The 24,315-nt window shown below is 33.3% G+C and overlaps 1 protein-coding gene and 1 long non-coding RNA gene across 9 annotated transcripts in view; both read left to right on the top strand.

Annotated features, from left to right (window-relative positions):
* LOC143240121 (NAB transcription cofactor mab-10-like) overlaps nucleotides 1–6,890 on the top strand; it is a 185,443-nt gene extending 178,553 nt beyond the window's left edge. For all 8 annotated transcript variants that reach the window (XM_076482033.1, XM_076482037.1, XM_076482038.1 and 5 more), the window contains one exon: nucleotides 92–6,890. In XM_076482033.1, coding sequence (XP_076338148.1) covers nucleotides 92–558 — 467 coding nt within the window. In that variant the 3' untranslated portion in view covers nucleotides 559–6,890. The remainder of the gene's footprint in view (nucleotides 1–91) is intronic.
* Nucleotides 6,891–9,700: 2,810 nt separating this feature from the next.
* Nucleotides 9,701–24,315, top strand: part of LOC143240123 (uncharacterized) — a 34,321-nt gene continuing 19,706 nt past the window's right edge. Inside the window, exons 1-2 of the long non-coding RNA XR_013021582.1 lie at nucleotides 9,701–9,804; nucleotides 20,718–20,806. This is a non-coding gene — a long non-coding RNA (uncharacterized LOC143240123). The remainder of the gene's footprint in view (nucleotides 9,805–20,717; nucleotides 20,807–24,315) is intronic.

The raw sequence follows: 24,315 nt of genomic DNA on the forward strand, positions 1-24,315 counted from the left end.
TTTTGTTTTTCATTTTTGAAAGGGTGAAAACCTCAAGTAACTGATAGACAATGCATAATTATTATGTTTTTATTTGAACTTTAACCCTCAGATTCACAGTTCTCAGCATACAGCAACACCTCTTCTCCTCCGATGAACCAGGAAACCAATGACTCCCCATCACTGGATTTCAACCATTCGCTCCCAACTGCAGACATGTTTAGTGCCATGAAAACGGTGTCTACCGGCAGGAAAACTAATGCCCAAATAACCAAGCAACTAGTTCAGGAAACCCTCATGGATGAAGGGCTCCGGGTTGTAAAAGAATTTGCTAATCAGATAAAGGACGAAAATAACAGCTCTGTACCCCACTCCAAAGTAGGTCTTCATTCTGAGGAACATATGATTGAAGTGGAGAAGGAGTATGCCAATCATTCCTCTGCTTCTACCAGCTCATCATCAGCTGTTACGGCTTCATTAGGACTTTCTAGTGCCACATGTTCTTCTACTGTGCCATTAGGAGTTTCATCGACAGCACAAAATGGCTATGGCCTGGTCAGTTTGAATGGACCAGTATAAAGCCATAATTAAGGTATAAGAGAAGTTGTAGAACCATTATGTGTGTTGGGACCAATGGTGAAACTTAATAAATCTTCTGACTTTGAAGTTGGTGTGCAATAGTAATGAAAATGTTATTCGTGCATGAGAAGAACAAGCAGTGCAGTCTTAAACTGGGGTTGAAATGTGTCTGAATGGGCAGGCAACACCCAAGCTGAAACCACCCAATAAATAAATTTATTTTTTGTCATCCCAGAATGTCTATCTTCTGTTTAAAACCAATATCTTTTTATTGGTTTTCTTCTTTATAATTACCATGCTACTGATCAGTACTTACAGACTTTGAAAGTCTATATAATGTTTTCTTTTATTCGTGTAATAGTTGCAGAATGATCAGCTATAAAAAGTGTGTGTGCAATAAGCTGTGCACAAAGGTACACTTCCTAAGATTACATAAAGGTGAGACTTTTTCTTCAAGTCAGGCCAAACTAATGAGATAATAGACAAAGGAGAAGCATATAGATGGGATCTCATCTGTGATGGCTAGTTGTGGTTGTGATTTGCTGTAGTGGTTCAAACAACTGTCCAGTGGCCAGTACTGGAATTTAAACATCATAAAATTTGTGCATATCTATAATTTTTGTCTTGTAAGGTCTAGTTTTAGACTTGAAACATTGGAGGCAAAAAATGACAACAACAACAAACTCATGGATTCGAGGAAATACTAATATTTTTTCTTGATGTGGTTGCAAAATTAATATCTTAATCATTAAGGTACAGGTGTCATAGTATGAAAATAATCTGTTGTGCCTATTGCTCCTGCAGTAACAGTTTCTATAAAAATCTGTGTTTATTTTAAAGGAGCATGTTGTATCATTTGTGTTTTATCTGTGGCCTAGTCAAGGCATGAGAATCTAGCAAATCATCTAGATTTTTTTACATAAGGACTTTATTATTTGAAGATAATTTCAGTGGCCCAATCTTAACTTTTTTTTCTTCAAAATCAAAAAAAAGAATTCTTGGTTACTGCTTTATACTGTTTATTGAAATTGTTTAACTGCTTTTTGTTGTTCATATAGTATTGTTTAATCACTGCACAAAAGTGAACATTTGGTTAAATACCATATTTCATGTATTGTTAACATTTTTTCTGTAAGTTTGAGTAATGTTATCTTTTTATAGTGATTTTTTTTGTTAACACACTTTTAATGTTTTCCAAAAAAAAAAATTTTGTTGTGCTTGACTATAGACACTTCAAAATGTACTGTAAAGAGACAGGAGTTATTCAGCACACTTAAATAACATATCTTTAAGATGGACACTGATTATTGTAAAATATACAGTGTTTGTGACCCTCGATGTAATGACAACATCATAATTTGGGCCTTTTTAACGTAAACTTTATGAATATTCAGAAATTGAAAGATTTATTTGAAATAGAGAAGATTGACCACTTTAAAATATGTTATATAATTTTTTTTTATGTAATGGGCAATCACTCAGTCATTCTGTTCAACAGAATGAAGATACAAGGTATGTTATCATGTTCTTATAGATGCTAAAGTAGCCCCTTGATCCTAAATTCTGCTTCTCATTCATTTCAAGAAAGGCATTATATAAACAGGGTGATAAACTGAAAGATATTTAGATTGTTTTGAAATATGATATTTGTTGTAAAAATATTGGTGCAAATTTGCTGTGTGTGTTTTCTGTGAAGAAGAAAAACAAATCTCTATGGTATCAGTCATTTAAGAGGCTGAAAATAATAATGTGTAGGTGTGATACAGAAATAATAATTTTTTATCTTGTCAAAAATGAGAAAAAAAAAGTCCAGGTATGTGATATAATGTGATACTTGTCACTCATAGAATTTTCCATTAGAGTAGTTTTTGTGGTGAAACGTGGTTTCTAATAATTAAGATGGAAATAATGGTAAAGATGTTTTTTGTTTGTTTCAAAAATTAGGTAAAGATAATATGTGCAACAAAAAGTAATTTATGAAAAATGACTTGACTTGTAAAGTGTCTTTTTGTGCAGCCACACTAGGTAAGAATAACAAGGAAAGGATAGGTATGTTAAGTGATTAAATGTATTTGGAAATACAGCCTATAATCTGGGGAAACAAGCTAGGTGTTGGTGATCTTTTTTAACTAAAAGTTTATAATCAACAGAAAAATTTGGTTAATGAAAAGTTTCTATAATTATAAAAAAACATATTACAATAATCCCTTGCAAGGTCAATGGAAAGTATACTGTAGAATTACAATGCTAAATTTCTGGAATTCGATTCACTACAGTGGACACATCAGATAACCCAATGTGGCTTTGTTCTAATATCAAACAAATATATCGTTTAAAATCAAACAGACTGTATACTGTAATGAGTTTTTGACTTAAAGCTTATAGAAGCATAACATTTTTCTTTGATACTCTTTAGATTGTTTTCACTTTTATCAATTTATATTTAAATTTTCGTGAAACGAAACTGTAAAAAACGTTTTACTCAATTTTTTTTTTTTTTACTTTTTTTAGGAAAAAACCATAATGAACTATTTGCTGTGTCTATCGGGGATAATCTAATCCCAGTTTTTAGCTTTGTAAATCCATAGACCTACCAATCCTGCCCCCCAGTGACTCAGCGGTATGTCTGCGGACCTACAACGCTAAAATCTGGGTTTCGATGCCCGTGGTGGAGCACAGATAGTCCTTCGTGTAAAATGTATTTACATACATATTTTTCTCTACAAGTGGGTTTTCTCGACATCACTGAGTTCTTTGTGTAGCTTTGTGCTTAATTCAAAATGACGAATAACAATAACAACCAATCCCCTACTGGTGGATTGTAAAAAGAAGAGAAAATAAAGTTTATGAAGAATTATATCATAAATTTAACCATTACGAAAATATTGTTTAAAGCAAAACGAGTGCTAAAGTTAAATTCTTAAACTAGAATTTCAAACAATTCCTTTTCCAGCTTTAAAATAGACAAAAGATCTGTATAACACAATTGTTGTATGAATTAACGTGTGTCATAGACTGGGTACAGTAGTTTGATGTATCTGTGATATTTGTATTTTCTTTTAGATAATTTCTCAAAATTACTATATATTTTTAAATTAACAAAGAGTTTACTATCCTCGTAATAATTGTTATGAACGACACTTCTCACACGAGTTTAAGCTGAAACGCTTGGAAGCTCATCAACATATATTTTCTGTCAACGACCAAATTGACTATAATGTAATTTGAATTTTTGTGAATTAAGTATTAATATGTAGTATTCTAGTCTGACAACACTCGCTGTTGCACTCAACTAGTTCAAATACAGTTAATTAAAACATATTTTACATAAGTGCTAGGCTTGGTCGTTGCTTCTGCCACTTAATTTAACTAAAATGCAAAAACTAACAACTGGGAGGTCATACTTTAATCCCTGAAATTCAAGTTAAAAATCAATAACATATTTGTATACTCCAGTTATTCTCGCTTGTTAAACGTCGTTATTTTAACATTTATACGCATAAATACATTCATAAAAAATTTGCTTAATTGCGAGATTTTGGGATGTAAACTTTCTCAGGCAACATAAATTTTACTACTGTAACTTTACAATTCAGAGATCACATTAAATCTAATTTTATAAAACAATAGAGATGCCCAATGCAACCTTTTGTGTAACTCTAAAATCGCTAGTTCAAATCACATATAAATTGTTTTAGTATTCATTTAGACTACTTGCAAGTCTACACTTATTGAAACACGATATAATAATAATAGGCAACAATAATTGAAGAACTGCGTATTGAATAAGCTTATAGGTGTCACCATACTTGAAAATAGCTGTCTGTGATAATTGATGAGCAATTAAAAATAACTGCATTTCAACCATTTCTTTAAACTTCATATGAAAAGCAATAATTCCCTGTCTTCACAATAGTAAATAAAGAGCAGTTAAGCAAGTCTACTGATCAAAATTTTCGGATCAGTTTAAACTTGTTGAACTAGAACTATACGTCATAAATCATACAGATTTCGAAGCTGTTTAATTAGTTTTACATATTATGTGCAATTTTCAAAATTTTATACAAGTTTTTATTTTATTTTATAAGGATAGGTTAGGTGGTGCTTTGTAGACATGGTGTGTCGGTATACGTAAGTTTTCATATGTGATAAGTATTATTATTTAAGTTACTTGATAAATGTTCAATATATAGATTTGTAAATTGGAATTGCTTTAATATTTTTTGTAAATAAGTTTCATCTAGTGTGGCTGTACAAAATTGAATCCATTATTAGTCACAAAGTGTGGCATACCATGTGGCAATCTCATTGTAGGAACTTCTGTGTTTATCGTTGTTTGTATGTGCAGAGTGTAGGCCTAGCCTTTTATTATTTGGCGAAGTGACCAAAGATCTTGTATAATTTGTTGTCTAGTAGATTAGCTACTTCGTATTTTCTAAATGCCAGCACACCAATTAATTTAGCTCTCCGTTTGCCTCCACAGTGAACAGTGTGTACAGAAGATATGTTCACAGTGGCTGTATTAGTACTCGATTATATCTATCTATCTATCTATCTAAAGCAATACAGTCATTTTCTTTGTATGGAAAAATACCGGCGTCGAGTCTTGCTTTTTAATTATTCATTTAAGAATGGAATACCTTGTTGTAATAGTCTGGAAGAGTAAATGGAAACATAAATTAAGTACTTAGGTCATTACAAAATGTCTTTATAAGAAAAGAAAAAGACGTGTAATGAATATATCTTGTCAGTCGTTCCTTTTTATTAGCAAAATATTAAAGAACTGTGTTAAGATAAATGTATAGGCCTACCGTAGTTTTTATTCTGATATTGTATTGAAGATTCCACAGTGAACTGACCCATAGTGTCTCCTGTTTTTGGTTGGTGATTAAGAACAACCGATATTGACGGTTTGGTTCATATATATATATATACCTGTACTAAATGTCAGACTAATAGCAGTGAAGGTCCATTGGTCACTGTTAAATCTATCTTGCGAAAATCTCAAGAAAAAACTTGTCTGCTTGGCTGATCCTGAAGTGAACAAATCTGAAATAACATCAATTAGGTTCATCGCAGTTTGATCAGTTAACGCGTATCCAGGTTATGTAGATCTACTGGACTCAATATAACTAAACAGTTTTCATTCCTGGTTTTATTCTAATCATGTTTAGTATCTTATACCTAATTTCTAACATACGAATATAATAAGTTATTTGATTATTGACCTACAGACTGTTGAAGCTAACAGAGAATGTTGTGCCGACTCGTTCGTATGTTGATTTATTGGAAATTGTCTTAAACTCATTTGATATTCATGAAGCAGAACTGTAGAGTTACGATTTTTGTGTTATATATATATATGTATGTTAAACAACTTACTTTATCCTAATTATTTGACTACAGGCAGTTCTATCCTACTGAGGTTACAGTTTGTGAAAACTGATTAACTTGTTAGCCAGCAATCACTGTCAGTTGGTAAATAGATTTTATGATGTTATTAAGTATATATATATATTCGTATTTCGAGTGTTTTGTTTCAACTTACTATAATGTTTTTATGTGTTTAAACGTGTTATTCAACAAACTACAAACAAATATATTCAGTCATCCCTGTTTAGCCTTAATTGTTGTTTTCTTGAAATTTTCACGTTATAAAATGTATGGAGCCTTTTAAAAAGCATTATTCTGTATAGATGATTTCAAAAATAATATCATAACAGTTTAATCTGTGCTCTAAGACCATGAATCATGGTGGTTCGTGCGAAGGTTGCATAAATATAGAAAGGAACAAGTAACATGTTGTATAGCTAGACCCCACTGTAACTAAGATAAAAAAACAACTTGAAAATTACTGAATTGTAGAAAAAACTCAAACCTGAGTTTCGAATGGCAGCCCTCTATTCTGAAATTGCTGTTGTCATTTATTACTTTAAAAAAAGGCAAACTTTTTAAACTACTTTATGAATGATTCTATTCAAGTTTTCAAACGTAGAAAGCACTTGAGCGATTTTGACGTGGTTCACCACCAGCGGTGGTTTAAAATCACTGTTTATATATTTTTTATAAGCAAACATTGAAAAGTTAATATTGATTTGTTCTTTCTTTAAAAAAAGTGAACAAAATGTATGAAAACAAAAAGCCGATTTTTTTTTTTATTAGCTGGCGTCTCTGAAACAGTCCGAAAAGCTGATATATATTACCGCCAAGGATTACATGTTCTTTCTAAAATAAGTTGTGATACTGTATTATTTTGTACCTGTTTTGTTTTAACGAGTGATACGTTACTTCCAGCAGCCATCATAGGAAAATAAATATCTGTTTTCAGTAAACTGCTTTTTATGTGTGCAGTAGACATCTTAAAAATTATTTTTTTTTATTGTATATATAATTGTTTATTCAATTGTTTTCTCGGAGGAAGCTTTCGATCTACTTTAAGCAATATTAATATTCATCATTTGTAGTGCCCCCTAGTGGCACAGCGGTATGCCTGTAGACATACAACACTAGAAACCGGGTTTCGATATCCTTGGTTGGGAAAGCAGAGATAGGCCTTTGTGTTTCATTAAAAACATCACCATTTGTAAAAATAGCCTAACAGATGTTTTCTTTTAAATTTTTATTAAACAATATTTTTTCTACATTTTCAGCCAGTATCCTTCAAAGTATTTTTTAGTATTTTGATGTATAAAATTTTTATTTTCAAACTTGTTTTCATACACTTACGAAACAATGTTACTTGTTTTTCATTTGATAATTAACATTTATTTCTCTAGGAGCTTATCACTTATTTGTACATTGTTTTGTTTTGTTTTGTTTTTCAAATCTTAAGATTTTAAAGCAAAAAGCTGAAGAAGCAGTAAAAGCTAATAGGCTTTAAATTTGTAATAGAAATTTTGTTAGCTGCATATATTTTTTTTTTTCATATTCCTTTTAATTTATCCAGTGTGGATTCGAAATAAGTGTGTTGAGATAGTATTTCAGATCTATGTTTTTATCTCCCACTAATCACTGCCATGGGCGTTTGAGGGGAATAATCCCCCACCCCGGCAAACGAGAAACAATTCCTTCTTTATTCGCCTCTCTATTTTCATTCGCCTCTCTATTTCACACAACTTCGTGGAAAAAAAAAAAAAAAGTCTGTTGACGTCCATGGTCACTACCCAAGACGCCTTTTGGTCAGTATCAGACTGGTCACCTGGATTGGTAGTTACTCAGTGTCCAACCCCTCTGACGAAGTCTGGTATTGTACGAAAGACCTCTTGTGGGAAACCAAAAGATAGATGTAAAGCGTTATTTTTATATATACCTCTGATTTTCATCCCACAATAAACAAATTAACGAGTAACGTGAATTAAAACTGCTGTTGACGTGATTTTAAACGTCGAATATATTTTAACTCATTTACTGGCATTAAATATTTTAATTGATTTTGCACTCAGCTAATAACTGTTAAATAAAACTCCTCTGTCTGTTTATAAAATTTTCAAACAATACTTGATTTGACTCGTGTTTTGATGCTTTACAAAAGCGTGTCCCTTCTATCGGTTGTTTAGTCTGTATAACTGACGCTAAACATGTACTTTTTATATGTAGAATTATTCTCGTGTTTTAATATTTGTTACTTCCGCAAACCAATTCATTAACTAGCTAATAATTTGTATATTAAAACATGAAAGCGAGGCATGGTTCTTTTTTGACGTTTTACATATTATTATATTTTTGTACTGCCTTTAGCATTCCTGCGCATGTGTTTATTTCAGACATAGTATAACTAATCCTACCTCTCTGTTTATACAGTTTTAAGAAAATAAAAGTGTAATTAAGGAAACGTTTGAGCGATTTAAACATAATTTTGTTATTTGAAATTGAAGGTACTTTGGTTTCAAAATATCAAGGAATTTTCCGTTTTTAACACCAACAATTTGTTGAATAATGTTTTATGTTGAAGTATGAGTGATGGTTCTATTATGTTCTGTATATTTTGGCGAGATATCTTAGATGAGGCGGCAGTTTATTTCTACCATTACCACATAACTTCTTTTGTATGGGTGTTTCTATCTCTTCCTTCCAGACACCGTATAGCTATAGACGAAAAACAGTTCAGATGTTTATAAAAAAAACATGTTTTAAGGCAAAAAAAAACGTACGATAATTTGAGAAACGTATTGTGATTATATTTACCACATATTCATGTAAAATTGGAAAGTAGAACTAAATAATATTGAAACTCGATAAGTTTATGAAATTCATATACCAACTACATCATCGTACCCAGAAATCAGCGCTCATATTGCTACTAGAAATAACGAGTGTTAATATTCTAATTGCAGCCTGTTGTGTTATAAGTTATAACGTATACATATTTTAAAATTGTTTCTCACAATGGGAATCTCTTGCCAATTTTCAGTTGTTGTTTTATTATTATTTTTTTTTTTAGATTTTCGGAAAGAGTCTCCTAGTCATTTTTTTTTTTTTTATAAGTTGCTTGAAAAATTAGATCAAATTTGTATGTATGATCCGGGAATCTGTTTGCAATAAAAATGAGACTAGATCACTTTTAGTGCATGAACAGTTTAATAGTAAGTAACGTTAAGAACGAACTACTTTAAGTTAACTTGCTAATAAAATATTTCAGTCGGTCTTATCTGCTCACTAGCTACTGATGTTATTTACATTAACCAACTAACCGCTTGTAAAGTTCGTGAAGAGCATATGTGCCGCACGAGTAGCTTAGTTACAATTAAGTTTCACATATCTTAGAAGTTGGTTACCTAGGTAATCAAATAATAACTAGACTTTCTTATCACAGTGGTGGATAAAACGTGTAATACTGTAGTTTCTTGGAACTACGGTAGGAGACATGATATTAAGAGATCCCTAATGGGTAAATTTAGTAGCTTTACCAGTAGGAAAGCACTTGAAGATGTGTTTTACTATAAGTACTTCCCAGTGGGTATCTTTTGTTACATACTGCTCAGATGATGGTAATAAATTAAAGTATTAGATTTTGTCTAAGACGCGCATACAGCAGTTAATAATATGGGATACTCTAGTGTTACTGGCCTTGAACTGTCTCTACCAATAAACTGGGTTATTTTGTTTAGCTGATAGGTTAGTGAGAGGGTACAAGGTTTACGTTGGAAGTAGTCAAATATCATTAGTACCTACTACAAAACCAAACTGAAACGGCTCAGATGTTTGTAGCAAGTGGAACCTAACGTTCTAGAGTCGAGTTACCTACTGGTACGTGTAATTAGGTTATGTATGGTCTTGTGTTATTAGAATGTGTGTATGCGCAGTGAGGCACTGCAAGATATCTTTTTCTCTAGAACGGCGAATAGAAGTATTTCTGAAAAAATCAACAACAACAGTTGAGGTTGATAGGTCTTTTACGTAAAAATTGATTTACACGTGACGAGTCCTTTGCTAGTCATTATGACGAATTAAATGTTTTCTTTAAAATAACAGTTGCAAATTATCCAGAGATGGTTTGCGCATGTAGTTACACAAGGAAAAAATGTATTGGGTTGGTTTTGTTCCCCACTTCTACTGCAATAAACAGTGTAAGTGATATTTAAGTGTAAATGGACAGTTACAGTATATAGAGTTATCAATGTAAAGCTCGTTTTCAGATTCAAATTCTAGGCTCTGCGGTTTAATATTTTCGTTGTTGTAGACACGTGTTCTAAGAAGGTGATGTTGGTACAGCACTCCTTCACATTTATGTGGTCGAAGTCAGTATTGTTGTATTTCTTTCTTGTAATACAGTTCATTATTAGTTCAGGTAAACTATACGTTTTTATTCATTTATAATTTATATTGACTAAAGGCTGTGCGTTGAGGTTAGGTGAGGAGGAATGTCTTTCTTGTCACATGGCTGGAAATAAAGTATCTTTCTTGTCAAATTCACACATAATTAATCGGTCAAGAATGATGACACCTTTTCAAATTCACATACAGCCACATGCCGTTGTCTGTGTGATAACGACTTAACTGTAAACCGTGGATTTGGTCAGAATAGCGTTTTTTTAAATGAATCCAACATGATTAGTAGAAAAGCGCAAGAACATTTATAGGAGTTTTCCCCCTTTAGGCCCAGAACCGTCCATATCACTGCGTGAGAAGTTAGTGTTATATCCAATTTATCATTTTTTTTAAAAATAACAGTGCTAGACTACAGTGACAAAGTAGGTTCATCAATCGGAAAACGATTTGTTAGAGATCTTAAAATAGTTTAATATGGCGGGCTATCACATACATGTACAACTGTGATAATAGTTATACAGAAAAGTTCAAAATGTCACAAAGCAGACGACAACAAAGTGCCTGTCTTCCTGCGTCTTTCATTTCAATCTCAATATTTACAGATTTTTCATTAAATTTATGAAGTAAAATCGATTTTACGCGACTAAAATATGTCCAGGTATTTTCCCTGTAACTTTCCAAGCATGTTTTCCTTGAAAAGGACACGTTTGATAAAAACTTTGAGAAAACTAGAATCTTGCAGTGTCTCGAACCATTTTCGTTGTCACTTTATCTTGAACCAAGCGATGTAAACTTTTTTAATTCACGCGTATTTTTATTCTTTTTTCACTTATACGTGCTTTTTACTTTACTTTTTTGTACACATTGTTTCCGTGCGTAAGCTGGCCAAATAAAATGTTGAAAATAGATTCTCTGAGTGTGTTTTTTCATTCCATTTCTTAACCTTAATAAAATATGTGTGCATCGTAATTTGAGACTTAATGTATATGTAAAAAGAAATTTTAAAAATGTGAGAGGCCTTAAAATAGTCACTTTATTAAAGAAACAACAAACAGACTGAATAATCAACAAGTTTCAGTTACTTGTGTGTTTATAAAATTAAAAATAATAATTCATATCAGCCATTATATTTTGAATACTTTTAGACTGAATATAACAAACCTTAAGGTATTTCCTCTAAACATCCTAATCTGAGGGTCGCGGGTTCAAATCCCCGTCACACCAAACATGCTCGTTCTTTCAGCCGTGGGTGCGTCATAATGTTACGGTCAATCCCACTATTCGTTGGTAAAAGAGTAGTCCAAGAGTTGGCGATGATGACTAGCTGCCTTCCCTCTACTTTTAAACTGCTAACTTAGGGACGGCTAGCGCAGATGGCCTTCGTGTAGCTTTGCGCGAAATTCTAAAACAAACATGGCTAATTAACGAATTATAATACCTTAATACTTTGGTTAGCAGTAGTAAGACGTAAGTTAAAACGATGTTTGGTTTTCTGCTTCATTAATTAATACCAAACTTCATTGTAGAGAAACGTATGAAAGGAGTGTGTGTGTTTTCTTATAGCAAAGTCACGTTAGACTATCTGCTGAGTCCATCGAGGGAAATCGAACTCCTGATTTTAGCGTTGCAAATCCGAAGACTTACCGCCCTACCAGCGGGTGACATTGAAAGGAATATTAAATACTTTTAATCTTGAATGGTCTAATACTGCACGACATTTTTCGCTTTAACTATCACATACAAACGTTATTCCTTCAGTGAGAAAAACAAAACGTTGTTTAGTTAAAGGTTCCAAAGTCTGGCAGTTGACATGATGAATGATTTTACTGTCGAATATAATAATACAGTTAAAATAAATACTTCAGTGAAACACAGAAACAGGAACCGAACATGTTAAAAGTTTTTGCATCACTCATATATTTCTTCGTTTGTTTTTTTTGTAATTTAACACATAACTACAATGGGCTCTGTGTGTTCTTCCCACCAGGGTTATTGAAACCCAATTTATATAGTTGTAAATCTGCAGACATGCCACTTAACCACTGGGGAGGCTTATAAATTGGCAATAGAAAAAATAATCAGGTGTTCTTAGTTTGATATTACATAGGATGGAAGAAGAAAAAGTCCAAGTAGTGTTGGTTTTATTATATGTTCTAGAACTGCATGATAAGTGACCAAGTGTTGTTAGTTTGATATTACATAGGATGGAAGAAGAAAAAGTCCAAGTAGTGTTAGTTTTATATGTTCTAGAACTGCATGACAAGTGACCAAGTGTTGTTAGTTTGATATTACATAGGATGGAAGAAGAAAAAGTCCAAGTAGTGTTGGTTTTATATGTTCTAGAACTGCATGACAAGTGACCAAGTGTTGTTAGTTTGATATTACATAGGATGGAAGAAGAAAAAGTCCAAGTAGTGTTGGTTTTATATGTTCTAGAACTGCATGACAAGTGACCAAGTGTTGTTAGTTTGATATTACATAGGATGGAAGAAGAAAAAGTCCAAGTAGTGTTGGTTTTATATGTTCTAGAACTGCATGATAAGTGACCAAGTGTTGGTAGTTTGATATTACATAGGATGGAAGAAGAAAAAGTCCAAGTAGTGTTGGTTTTATATGTTCTAGAACTGCATGACAAGTGACCAAGTGTTGTTAGTTTGATATTACATAGGATGGAAGAAGAAAAGTCCAAGTAGTGTTGGTTTTATATGTTCTAGAACTGCATGACAAGTGACCAAGTGTTGTTAGTTTGATATTACATAGGATGGAAGAAGAAAAAGTCCAAGTAGTGTTGGTTTTATATGTTCTAGAACTGCATGACAAGTGACCAAGTGTTGTTAGTTTGATATTACATAGGATGGAAGAAGAAAAGTCCAAGTAGTGTTGGTTTTATATGTTCTAGAACTGCATGACAAGTGACCAAGTGTTGTTAGTTTGATATTACATAGGATGGAAGAAGAAAAAGTCCAAGTAGTGTTGGTTTTATATGTTCTAGAACTGCATGACAAGTGACCAAGTGTTGTTAGTTTGATATTACATAGGATGGAAGAAGAAAAAGTCCAAGTAGTGTTGGTTTTATATGTTCTAGAACTGCATGACAAGTGACCAAGTGTTGTTAGTTTGATATTACATAGGATGGAAGAAGAAAAAGTCCAAGTAGTGTTGGTTTTATATGTTCTAGAACTGCATGACAAGTGACCAAGTGTTGTTAGTTTGATATTACATAGGATGGAAGAAGAAAAAGTCCAAGTAGTGTTGGTTTTATATGTTCTAGAACTGCATGACAAGTGACCAAGTGTTGTTAGTTTGATATTACATAGGATGGAAGAAGAAAAAAGTCCAAGTAGTGTTGGTTTTATATGTTCTAGAACCGCATGACAAGTGACCAAGTGTTGTTAGTTTGATATTACATAGGATGGAAGAAGAAAAAGTCCAAGTAGTGTTGGTTTTATATGTTCTGGAACTGCATGACAAGTGACCAAGTGTTGTTAGTTTGATATTACATAGGATGGAAGAAGAAAAGTCCAAGTAGTGTTGGTTTTATATGTTCTAGAAATGCATGACAAGTGACCAAGTGTTGTTAGTTTGATATTACATAGGATGGAAGAAGAAAAAGTCCAAGTAGTGTTGGTTTTATATGTTCTAGAACTGCATGACAAGTGACCAAGTGTTGTTAGTTTGATATTACATAGGATGGAAGAAGAAAAAGTCCAAGTAGTGTTGGTTTTATATGTTCTAGAACTGCATGACAAGTGACCAAGTGTTGTTAGTTTGATATTACATAGGATGGAAGAAGAAAAAAAGTCAAGTAGTGTTGGTTTTATATGTTCTAGAACTGCATGACAAGTGACCAAGTGTTGTTAGTTTGATATTACATAGGATGGAAGAAGAAAAAGTCCAAGTAGTGTTGGTTTTATTATATGTTCTAGAACTGCATGACAAGTGACCAAGTGTTGTTAGTTTGATATTACATAGGATGGAAGAAGAAAAAGTCCAAGTAGTGTTAGTTTTATTATATGTTCTAGAACTGCATGACAAGTGACCAAGTGTTGTTAGTTTGATATTACATAGGATGGAAGAAGAAAAAGTCCAAGTAGTGTTGGTTTTATATGTTCTAGAACTGCATGACAAGTGACCAAGTGTTGTTAGTTTGATATTACATAGGATGGAAGAAGAAAAAGTCCAAGTAGTGTTGGTTTTATATGTTCTAGAACTGCATGACAAGTGACCAAGTGTTGTTAGTTTGATATTACATAGGATGGAAGAAGAAAAAGTCCAAGTAGTGTTGGTTTTATATGTTCTGGAAATGCATGACAAGTGACCAAGTGTTGTTAGTGTCATATTACATAGGATGGAAGAAGAAAAAGTCCAAGTAGTGTTAGTTTTATATGTTCTGGAAATGCATGACAAGTGACCAAGTGTTGTTAGTGTCATATTACATAGGATGGAAGAAGAAAAAGTCCAAGTAGTGTTAGTTTTATATGTTCTGGAAATGCATGACAAGTGACCAAGTGTTGTTAGTGTCATATTACATAGGATGGAAGAAGAAAAAGTCCAAGTAGTGTTGGTTTTATATGTTCTGGAAATGCATGACAAGTGACCAAGTGTTGTTAGTGTCATATTACATAGGATGGAAGAAGAAAAAGTCCAAGTAGTGTTAGTTTTATATGTTCTGGAAATGCATGACAAGTGACCAAGTGTTGTTAGTTTGATATTACATAGGATGGAAGAAGAAAAAGTCCAAGTAGTGTTGGTTTTATATGTTCTAGAACTGCATGACAAGTGACCAAGTGTTGTTAGTTTGATATTACATAGGATGGAAGAAGAAAAAGTCCAAGTAGTGTTGGTTTTATATGTTCTAGAACTGCATGACAAGTGACCAAGTGTTGTTAGTTTGATATTACATAGGATGGAAGAAGAAAAAGTCCAAGTAGTGTTAGTTTTATTATATGTTCTGGAAATGCATGACAAGTGACCAAGTGTTGTTAGTTTGATATTACATAGGATGGAAGAAGAAAAAGTCCAAGTAGTGTTGGTTTTATATGTTCTGGAAATGCATGACAAGTGACCAAGTGTTGTTAGTTTGATATTACATAGGATGGAAGAAGAAAAAGTCCAAGTAGTGTTGGTTTTATATGTTCTAGAACTGCATGACAAGTGACCAAGTGTTGTTAGTTTGATATTACATAGGATGGAAGAAGAAAAAGTCCAAGTAGTGTTGGTTTTATTATATGTTCTAGAACTGCATGACAAGTGACCAAGTGTTGTTAGTTTGATATTACATAGGATGGAAGAAGAAAAAGTCCAAGTAGTGTTGGTTTTATATGTTCTGGAAATGCATGACAAGTGACCAAGTGTTGTTAGTTTGATATTACATAGGATGGAAGAAGAAAAAGTCCAAGTAGTGTTGGTTTTATTATATGTTCTAGAACTGCATGACAAGTGACCAAGTGTTGTTAGTTTGATATTACATAGGATGGAAGAAGAAAAAGTCTAAGTAGTGTTGGTTTTATATGTTCTGGAAATGCATGACAAGTGACCAAGTGTTGTTAGTGTCATATTACATAGGATGGAAGAAGAAAAAGTCCAAGTAGTGTTGGTTTTATATGTTCTGGAAATGCATGACAAGTGACCAAGTGTTGTTAGTGTCATATTACATAGGATGGAAGAAGAAAAAGTCCAAGTAGTGTTAGTTTTATATGTTCTGGAAATGCATGACAAGTGACCAAGTGTTGTTAGTGTCATATTACATAGGATGGAAGAAGAAAAAGTCCAAGTAGTGTTGGTTTTATATGTTCTAGAACTGCATGACAAGTGACCAAGTGTTGTTAGTTTGATATTACATAGGATGGAAGAAGAAAAAGTCCAAGTAGTGTTGGTTTTATATGTTCTAGAACTGCATGACAAGTGACCAAGTGTTGTTAGTTTGATATTACATAGGATGGAAGAAGAAAAAAGTCCAAGTAGTGTTGGTTTTATATGTTCTAGAACTGCATGACAAGTGACCAAGTGTTGTTAGTTTGATATTACATAGGATGGAAGAAGAAAAAGTCCAAGGAGTGTTGGTTTTATATGTTCTAGAACTGCATGACAAGTGACCAAGTGTTGTTAGTTTGATATTACATAGGATGGAAGAAGAAAAAGTCCAAGTAGTGTTGGTTTTATATGTTCTAGAACTGCATGACAAGTGACCAAGTGTTGTTAGTTTGATATTACATAGGATGGAAGAAGAAAAAGTCCAAGTAGTGTTGGTTTTATATGTTCTAGAACTGCATGACAAGTGACCAAGTGTTGTTAGTTTGATATTACATAGGATGGAAGAAGAAAAAGTCCAAGTAGTGTTGGTTTTATATGTTCTAGAACTGCATGACAAGTGACCAAGTGTTGTTAGTTTGATATTACATAGGATGGAAGAAGAAAAAGTCCAAGTAGTGTTGGTTTTATATGTTCTAGAACTGCATGACAAGTGACCAAGTGTTGTTAGTTTGATATTACATAGGATGGAAGAAGAAAAAGTCCAAGTAGTGTTGGTTTTATATGTTCTAGAACTGCATGACAAGTGACCAAGTGTTGTTAGTTTGATATTTTTTAAGATAATAGAACAAACGACCTGATATTGTTAATCTGATATTTTCTGGGTTGGGGAAAGAAAGGTTATGATATGGTTTGATATTTTCTAGGATAACAGAATAAAGAATTCAGCATTGTTAGTTTCATTATCTAGCATGGTGTGGTTAGTCTGATATTTTCTCATTCGGCGGAATAATAGAGAATGACTCAGCATTGTTAGTTTCATTTTTTTTTTTTTTTTTGGAATGGCACAGCAACAGACTATGTATGTTAAGTTTGTCATTTCTAAGGATTGCAAAGTATCTATAAAGGATCAACTGTTCTTAGTTTTATATATTCTAAGATGAAAGCACCCGATGTTGTCAGTTTGAAAAATGTTAAAATGACAAGACGAAGAGACTGAAATTATTAGTTTGTTATTTTATGGGGTAACAGAGTAAAAAAATCTGGTGTTGTTAGTTTCATTATCTAGCATGGTGTGGTTAGTCTGATATTTTCTCATTCGGCGGAATAATAGAGAATGACTCAGTATTGTTAGTTTCATATTTTCTTGTTCGACAGAGTAATAGAAAAGAAGGCTTAGCTGCTTCACGCCAAACAACAAATAGTTGTCGAGTTTGTTACTACTGTAAAAATGTTCCACTTTATAAAATATTTCTCTGTACCTATTTTAATGTATCATTCAAAAAAAGATCTGGTTTGAGTCTAAAAAACATATTTATTTACCTGTCAGATATATTTCTGTGTTAACATTACGGGAACGTACCGACCATGCTAAACACGACATCTACAATATTAGTTATGGTTTCTAGGATAAAAAGCCCGTATGTTTACAAATAATTAACTAAATTGTGACATTTAAAACAGTGGCTGCATCACAACTGAATGCTACGTTATGTACATATATACGTACATTGTATCCATAGCATCAGCTTTGGTTGTTGTTTTGAATTAAGCACAAAGCTACACAATGGGCTATCTTTGCTCTGCCCACCACGGGTATTAAAACCCGGATTTTAGTGTTTTAAGTCCGCAGACATAGCGCTGAGCCACTGGGAGGCATCAAATTTGGTATGATTGTGCCTTATGTAGAAGTAAACAATACATCCCACTCAGTCTGGGAAATAATTAACGCTACCTTTGTAACATTTACCGTCAACAGTTTTTATAAATCGACAATACATTCGACAGATCCACTGTTACTTTTAATATTAGAATCAGTTACACTGTTATTTTAATATCACGTCCAAAACTCAGAAATACTGTGCATTTCACTAAACCAAACCATCCTATACACAACTTAAAATATGTAGTAAAAACGTTCAACCCATCCAGTTACGTGCGGGCCCAGCATGGCCAAGTGGTTAAGGCGCTCAATTCCTAATCTGAAGATCGCGGGTTCGAATCCTCGTCGCATCAAACATGCTCCCCTTTTCAAGCGTGGGGGCGTTATAATGTGACGGTCAATCCCACTATTCGTTGGTAAGAGCTTGCGGCAGATGGTGATGACTAGCTGCCTTCCCTCTAGTCTTACACTGCTAAATCAGCGACGGCTAGCGCAGATAGCCCTCGTGTAGCTTTGCGCGAAATTCAAAGAGAAACAAACAATTCATTCAAGTTGAATGTTGTATAGAAACGTCCCGACAAAGAGCGTAAATATGTCACATGTTGTGTATCAGATTATTTGTTGTTTTATTTTTTCAGTTGTAGGACCTGTTTCTTTTAGAAAACGCAAATTGGCAGCATTTTTCTTAACTCATACCCACTTGTAGTATTTACATTTGTTTACACACGTTTCTAGTGGCTACAACAAAAAGGCATACACCAAGCTGGCAGTTGGTTTACTACAGTGACTAGCAAATATATGACAGCTAATAAAACTCTTGTTCGATCTGTGCTACCTTGAAATATACATGTAAGACAAATTTTCACACACAACAGTTAAGTCAACTCCGTCTTTCATTCGCCATATTTGATACAGTATAATCAGTAACAAAATATTTGATGGACAATTATGAAATTTAGCTTCATTGACTGGAGTGGACTTTAATAAGTGGCTGGAATTTACTAATCAGATGTAATAAACCATCACGAAGAAATACTAATCTTGCTATATATGTAACTTTCATAAAAGTTATTTAATCAAGTGGCTTACAAGGTATGATGGATAAAGAAAATATTAATCACCGATTTTTCCTTAACAGTTCAGTAAGACACATGAAACAAGAAAGAATGTCCTGTTTTGTAAAATGAATAAAAACACATCTCTCTTAATTCTTGTTTTAGATTATCTTTTTATTCTTGCTACTAATTAACGAATTGTTTCCTTGACGTTAAGCACAAAGCTACACAATGGGCTGTCTGTGGTCTGCCCACCATGCATATTGTTACCTATTACAATTTGAAATAGTCTAAAACTGAGTTAAATTGTGATTTAGATTTAGAAGTTTATTAAATGTCTATATGTATCAAATTTATGACATTTGCCAACAAGACTCTTACACAGTATCTTTTTTTAACACAAATATATTTTAATATATAAACAATAATACAATTTATAATGATGGTTATTACAAATAATGATTTATGTATAAAAGTTTTACAAACTTATGAACAATACTGAGTCTTCTCTCTGGTCCGGAACTTCCTTGATATCCAACTCAGGGCTCCCGATGAGTGAATTCAATTCGAGTTCATATGGGTACAATTCACTTAACGAAGAACTAGCTAACTTTCCGCTGATCACACGTGAGTTTTTCACCACTGAAGTTATATAATGTATTCGTAAAAATACTAACGTTCGATGTTAATCCGCTGAAGTTAAATGGTTTGTAATGTTTGACATTTATAAATGTTGCTGGTCAAATATCTGAAGTTCCCAATTAATAAGCATTAATTATAGTTATAGTTTTTGAGCTTTATAGTATACTAATTCTCATAATCTTCTACAATTTTAGTGAATAGACAGGAATTTTGCAATACACTTTTAACAGTTTATGTTACGTGCATTTCTAAATATATACTTAACTGCAACAAACGTCAATATTAAGATGGATATACAATAATAAATTCATTAAAGTATCGATTTCTAGTGTTGTAAGTCCGAAGATATACAGTTGTGCCACTGGGGGACTCTAATTTATGGAACAGTTGGTATTTTATACAATTTTTAAAATATTTTCAAAACATTTAGGCCCGGCATGGCCAGGTGGTTAAGGTACTCGACCCGTAATCCGAGGGTCGCGGGTTCGAATCCTGGTCACACCAAACATGCTCGCCTTTTCTGCCGTGGGGCATTATAATGCTAAGTTCAATTCCACTATTCGTTGGTAAAAAAGTAGGCCAATAGTTGGGTTGGCGGTGGGTGGTGATGACTAGCTGCCTTACCTCTAGTCTTACACTGCTAAATTAGGGACGGCTAGCGCATATAGCCCTCATGTAACTTTACGCGAAATTCAAAATAAACCAAAACATTTAAATGGACATTTTTAGACACAATTACTGTTAAGTTTTGTTCCTTTAGCATTAAAAACTATGAAATAATGAATAAAAATTTACTTCAAGGAAAACAAACATACTGAAGTTACTTAATGTAACCAAAGTATTATTTATATCTTACTGAGATAACAATTTTATTTTGTATTTCATTTGATTGAAATTAATATTGTATTTTTATTTCGTTTCGTATAGGTGTTAATTAATACTTACTTTACATCCACATATTTTTAATTTTTGTTATCATGAAACATTATTTTTCACAGCTTAGTTTATTATGAAAAAGGTGTTTTTATTTAAAAAGTTATGCAATTATAACTGTGTTACAGAGATTTCAAAGTCAAGATGGTCAGTCAGGATCTAATGGTAAAAGGACAATGCAGCGCTTTTGGAAAAGCAGGATGAACCATGCAACCAGGTAATATAATGTGGGCCTCCAAAAAATTGCCCGGCATGGTAAGGTGGTTAAGGCACTCGACTCGTAATCCGAGGGTCGCGGGTTCGAATCCTCGTCACATCAAACATGCTCGCCCTCCCAGCCGTGGGGGCGTTATAATGTGACGGTCAATCCCACTAGTTGGCGGTGGGTGCTGATGACTGGCTGCCTTCCCTCTAGTCTTACACTACTAAATTAGGGACGGCTCGGTGCAGTGGGCTAATAACCTACTTGTTGAAGAATCCGCAAGCGATTCCGGCCCTATGTTCCTTGATGGAATATAATGGTGATAACTAACTAACTAATTCGAGACATTGGGCAAGTTACTTTTGTTTGTTTGTTTGTTTTGGAAATTCGCACAAAGCTACTCGAGGGCTATCTGTGCTAGCCGTCCCTAATTTAGCAGTGTAAGACTAGAGGGAAGGCAGCTAGTCATCACCACCCACCGCCAACTCTTGGGCTACTCTTTTACCAACGAATAGTGGGATTGACCGTCACATTATACACCCCCACGGCTGGGAGGGCGAGCATGTTTAGCGCGACGGGGGCGCGAACCCGCGACCCTCGGATTACGAGTCGCACGCCTTACGCGCTAGGCCATGCCGGGCCAAGTTACTTTTACCTCGTCCTGTATACTTGTATAGTATTATACTTTTGTCCTGTATAATTATATAGTTTTACTTAATTTAGAACTTAGAGGAATTTTTCCCCACACACACACAAAAAGTAATATTACTCTAGTGTTATTTGGCATTAGTATATGCAAAATAAACCATGATTCTGTCATAAATAAAATAATATATTTATTTATTATGCAGCCACTTTATAGTTCTGAAAGGTAATCATGTATCTCTAAAACAGTAACAGTACAAACTATTAACCAGCGATAACTAAGAGACACAGAATAGGGGAATGACATATAAGAAATACCCAAGTTGATGATTTGTTGAGCAATAACTAATACAAAGTACGCATTTTAAATTTGTTCGACAATGTTTACACTCCTTTCCAATCATTTGTTTATATGTTAAATAACAATAAGCATTTACTGATTTTATAAAATTTTGTCTGTATGAATTATATAATGATTCGAATTTTGTTTAGATATTGTAGTCAAACATAATGGGTAAAATTATGGGTAAAATACTATCAAAACTTCATAAATAATTCTTGGCTTCTTTAGGCCTGAAACATGTCTTCTTTCATCAAAACTGTACTCACAAAGCGTCTTCTCTCTCTAGCTGACCAAATGTAAAAAAAGGCATTGAAATGAGGGCATTTGTTCATTTATGACAGTTGTACCACAAACAAGATCAAACAAAACACAATGCAACTGTCCTATGAAACATTAGTAAAATTTCTTGACAGTTAAAACTACAAAAAAGTAGAACTTGTGGCAGAATTTATACACAGTTAATTTGAGGTAGTATGTTTGTAACATAGAACTCAGGAGAGGGAAATTATTTTAATGTTGGCAAACAGCCATTTGTTTCAGCTTGAATCATAGTTTGTCAGTCTGAGTACTTAACACGTGCAGGTCTATATGCAGAATGTGAGAAAGAGGTATTTGAGATCAAAAGCAACACTATGGGGATTTCGTGGCATGTGACTATTTCGAGCAACAAAATGCTAATGTTTCATCAGAAGAATGTTGACTACTTAGAAAACGTTGCACACCATAAGTAGCTGGCTATATGCATAATTTTTTTTACAGCATATAAATAGGGGGTTTGACCAAAATATTCCACACTTACACAAAATAACACTGAACACCCTACATTCTCAATAAACAACACTGAATCACAATGTATGGCTTGAGTGTTAGAGAGTGTGGCCAGTAAAAAAAACAGAGAACAAAGTTATTGGAAAGATTAAATACAAGTTATTCTCATAAAAGAAAACATATTCAGATATTATACAAACACTTATTAGGTTTATTCAATAAATTCTTAATCAGGCTTTGCACACAACTCTTGAAAGCATGAAAATGTAACGATGTGTTAAGAAATAAAAGAAACCAGCAAATAAATCAAAAAGACATCGAACTGTTAGCCTCAGTAGCTGCCTGGGAAAAGTCTTTTTAAAATCATCTTACTGGTGGACTTCTCACTGTGGTTGATATGGCTAACAAACAAGTTGAAATTAAAAATGAATTTAAGTTACTCAAGCATAATTTAACCAGTTTCACAAACAGTTTTGGATAGTTTGATTAGGAATTATTTCACAGTTGTTTGTTTTCTCGACATAGAAAGAGCCTTTAATAGTGTTTTATATAACTGTCTTTGGTTTCAATTGTTACAAACAACAGTGTATTATCAGGAAAGGCAGTGAGGCCTGTTTTGAACTTTTTTCATTGGAATATTTTTCTGATATTGGGAAACCCAATGACTTACTAGGGGACCACATTGAGCATTAAACAGAGAAAATATTTTCTTTCATAGTTGATTTAAGCAGTGTGTTCATATTGAAAAGATAAATTGGACAACAACTGCCTGGTTTAAAGTGACACTTTTAGTAAAATTCTTGAAGGACAGTGATATGCAGTTATATCAGGTTTCCCTAACCTTCTATAGTAATATATAATGCGTTTCAGGCTTCCCTAACCTTCTATAGTAATATATTATGCTTTTAAAATGTATTGATTATTTAGTTTCCACACCATCATGGTGATAAAATGCAGTCCAGAGAGTTGACAACATTGTTTTGATTTAGTTTCTAAACCTAACCTTTTGTTGTCTAGTAGGTGGTGTCTCCTCTGTCTACAGCCTACAAGTACCGTGTTTCTCCGATAATAAGACCTACCCATAAAATAAGACCTAGTGTGATTTTTGGGGATAGTTTTAATATAAGCCCTACCCTTAAAATAAGCCCTAGTTAAGAGTGGCAGGAAGAGGAAAGAAATAAAAAAAAATTAATTTATTAATTAGTTTAATAGTTAGTTAATTAGTTTGTTTAAGTATTAATCAGTTAGTTTAATAGTTTATTTTAAATGGTTAGTTTAATAGTTTTACTTTGTAACTTCATTTTTTTAATATATCAAAATAAGACATCCCCCCGAAAATAAGCCCTAGTGTCATATTTTGGAGTGAAAATTAATGTAAGCCCTGTCTTATTTTGGGAGAAACACGGTATGTTTCAGGTTGAGTGGGATAGTACTGAAATATCATTGGTTGGTTGAATATGATATTGACTGAAGATGACATTTAACTAATGCTGTCAGTGAACAGTGACCACAAGATGCCACAGTCCACTGGACAAACAAAGCAAGTTTACATTTTGAATCCGAGTGAACCTTTCTTGCTTCAGTTCTCCATTACTTAATCAATTGGAAGGATTTAGCCTCTAGGGAAAACAAAACACAAACAAAATGGAAGGACTGTCTCATCCACTGGTGGTACACATGCTAGTATTAGTTTTATTGTTGAAACAAAGTGTTGCTTGTTTGTTGAAAACTTGTTCAGTTTATACACTTGATTTGAAGAGATTGTTTT

This window comes from Tachypleus tridentatus, chromosome 13, assembly GCF_004210375.1.
Source record: "Tachypleus tridentatus isolate NWPU-2018 chromosome 13, ASM421037v1, whole genome shotgun sequence".
In the NCBI taxonomy this organism is placed as follows: Eukaryota; Metazoa; Arthropoda; class Merostomata; order Xiphosura; family Limulidae; genus Tachypleus; species Tachypleus tridentatus.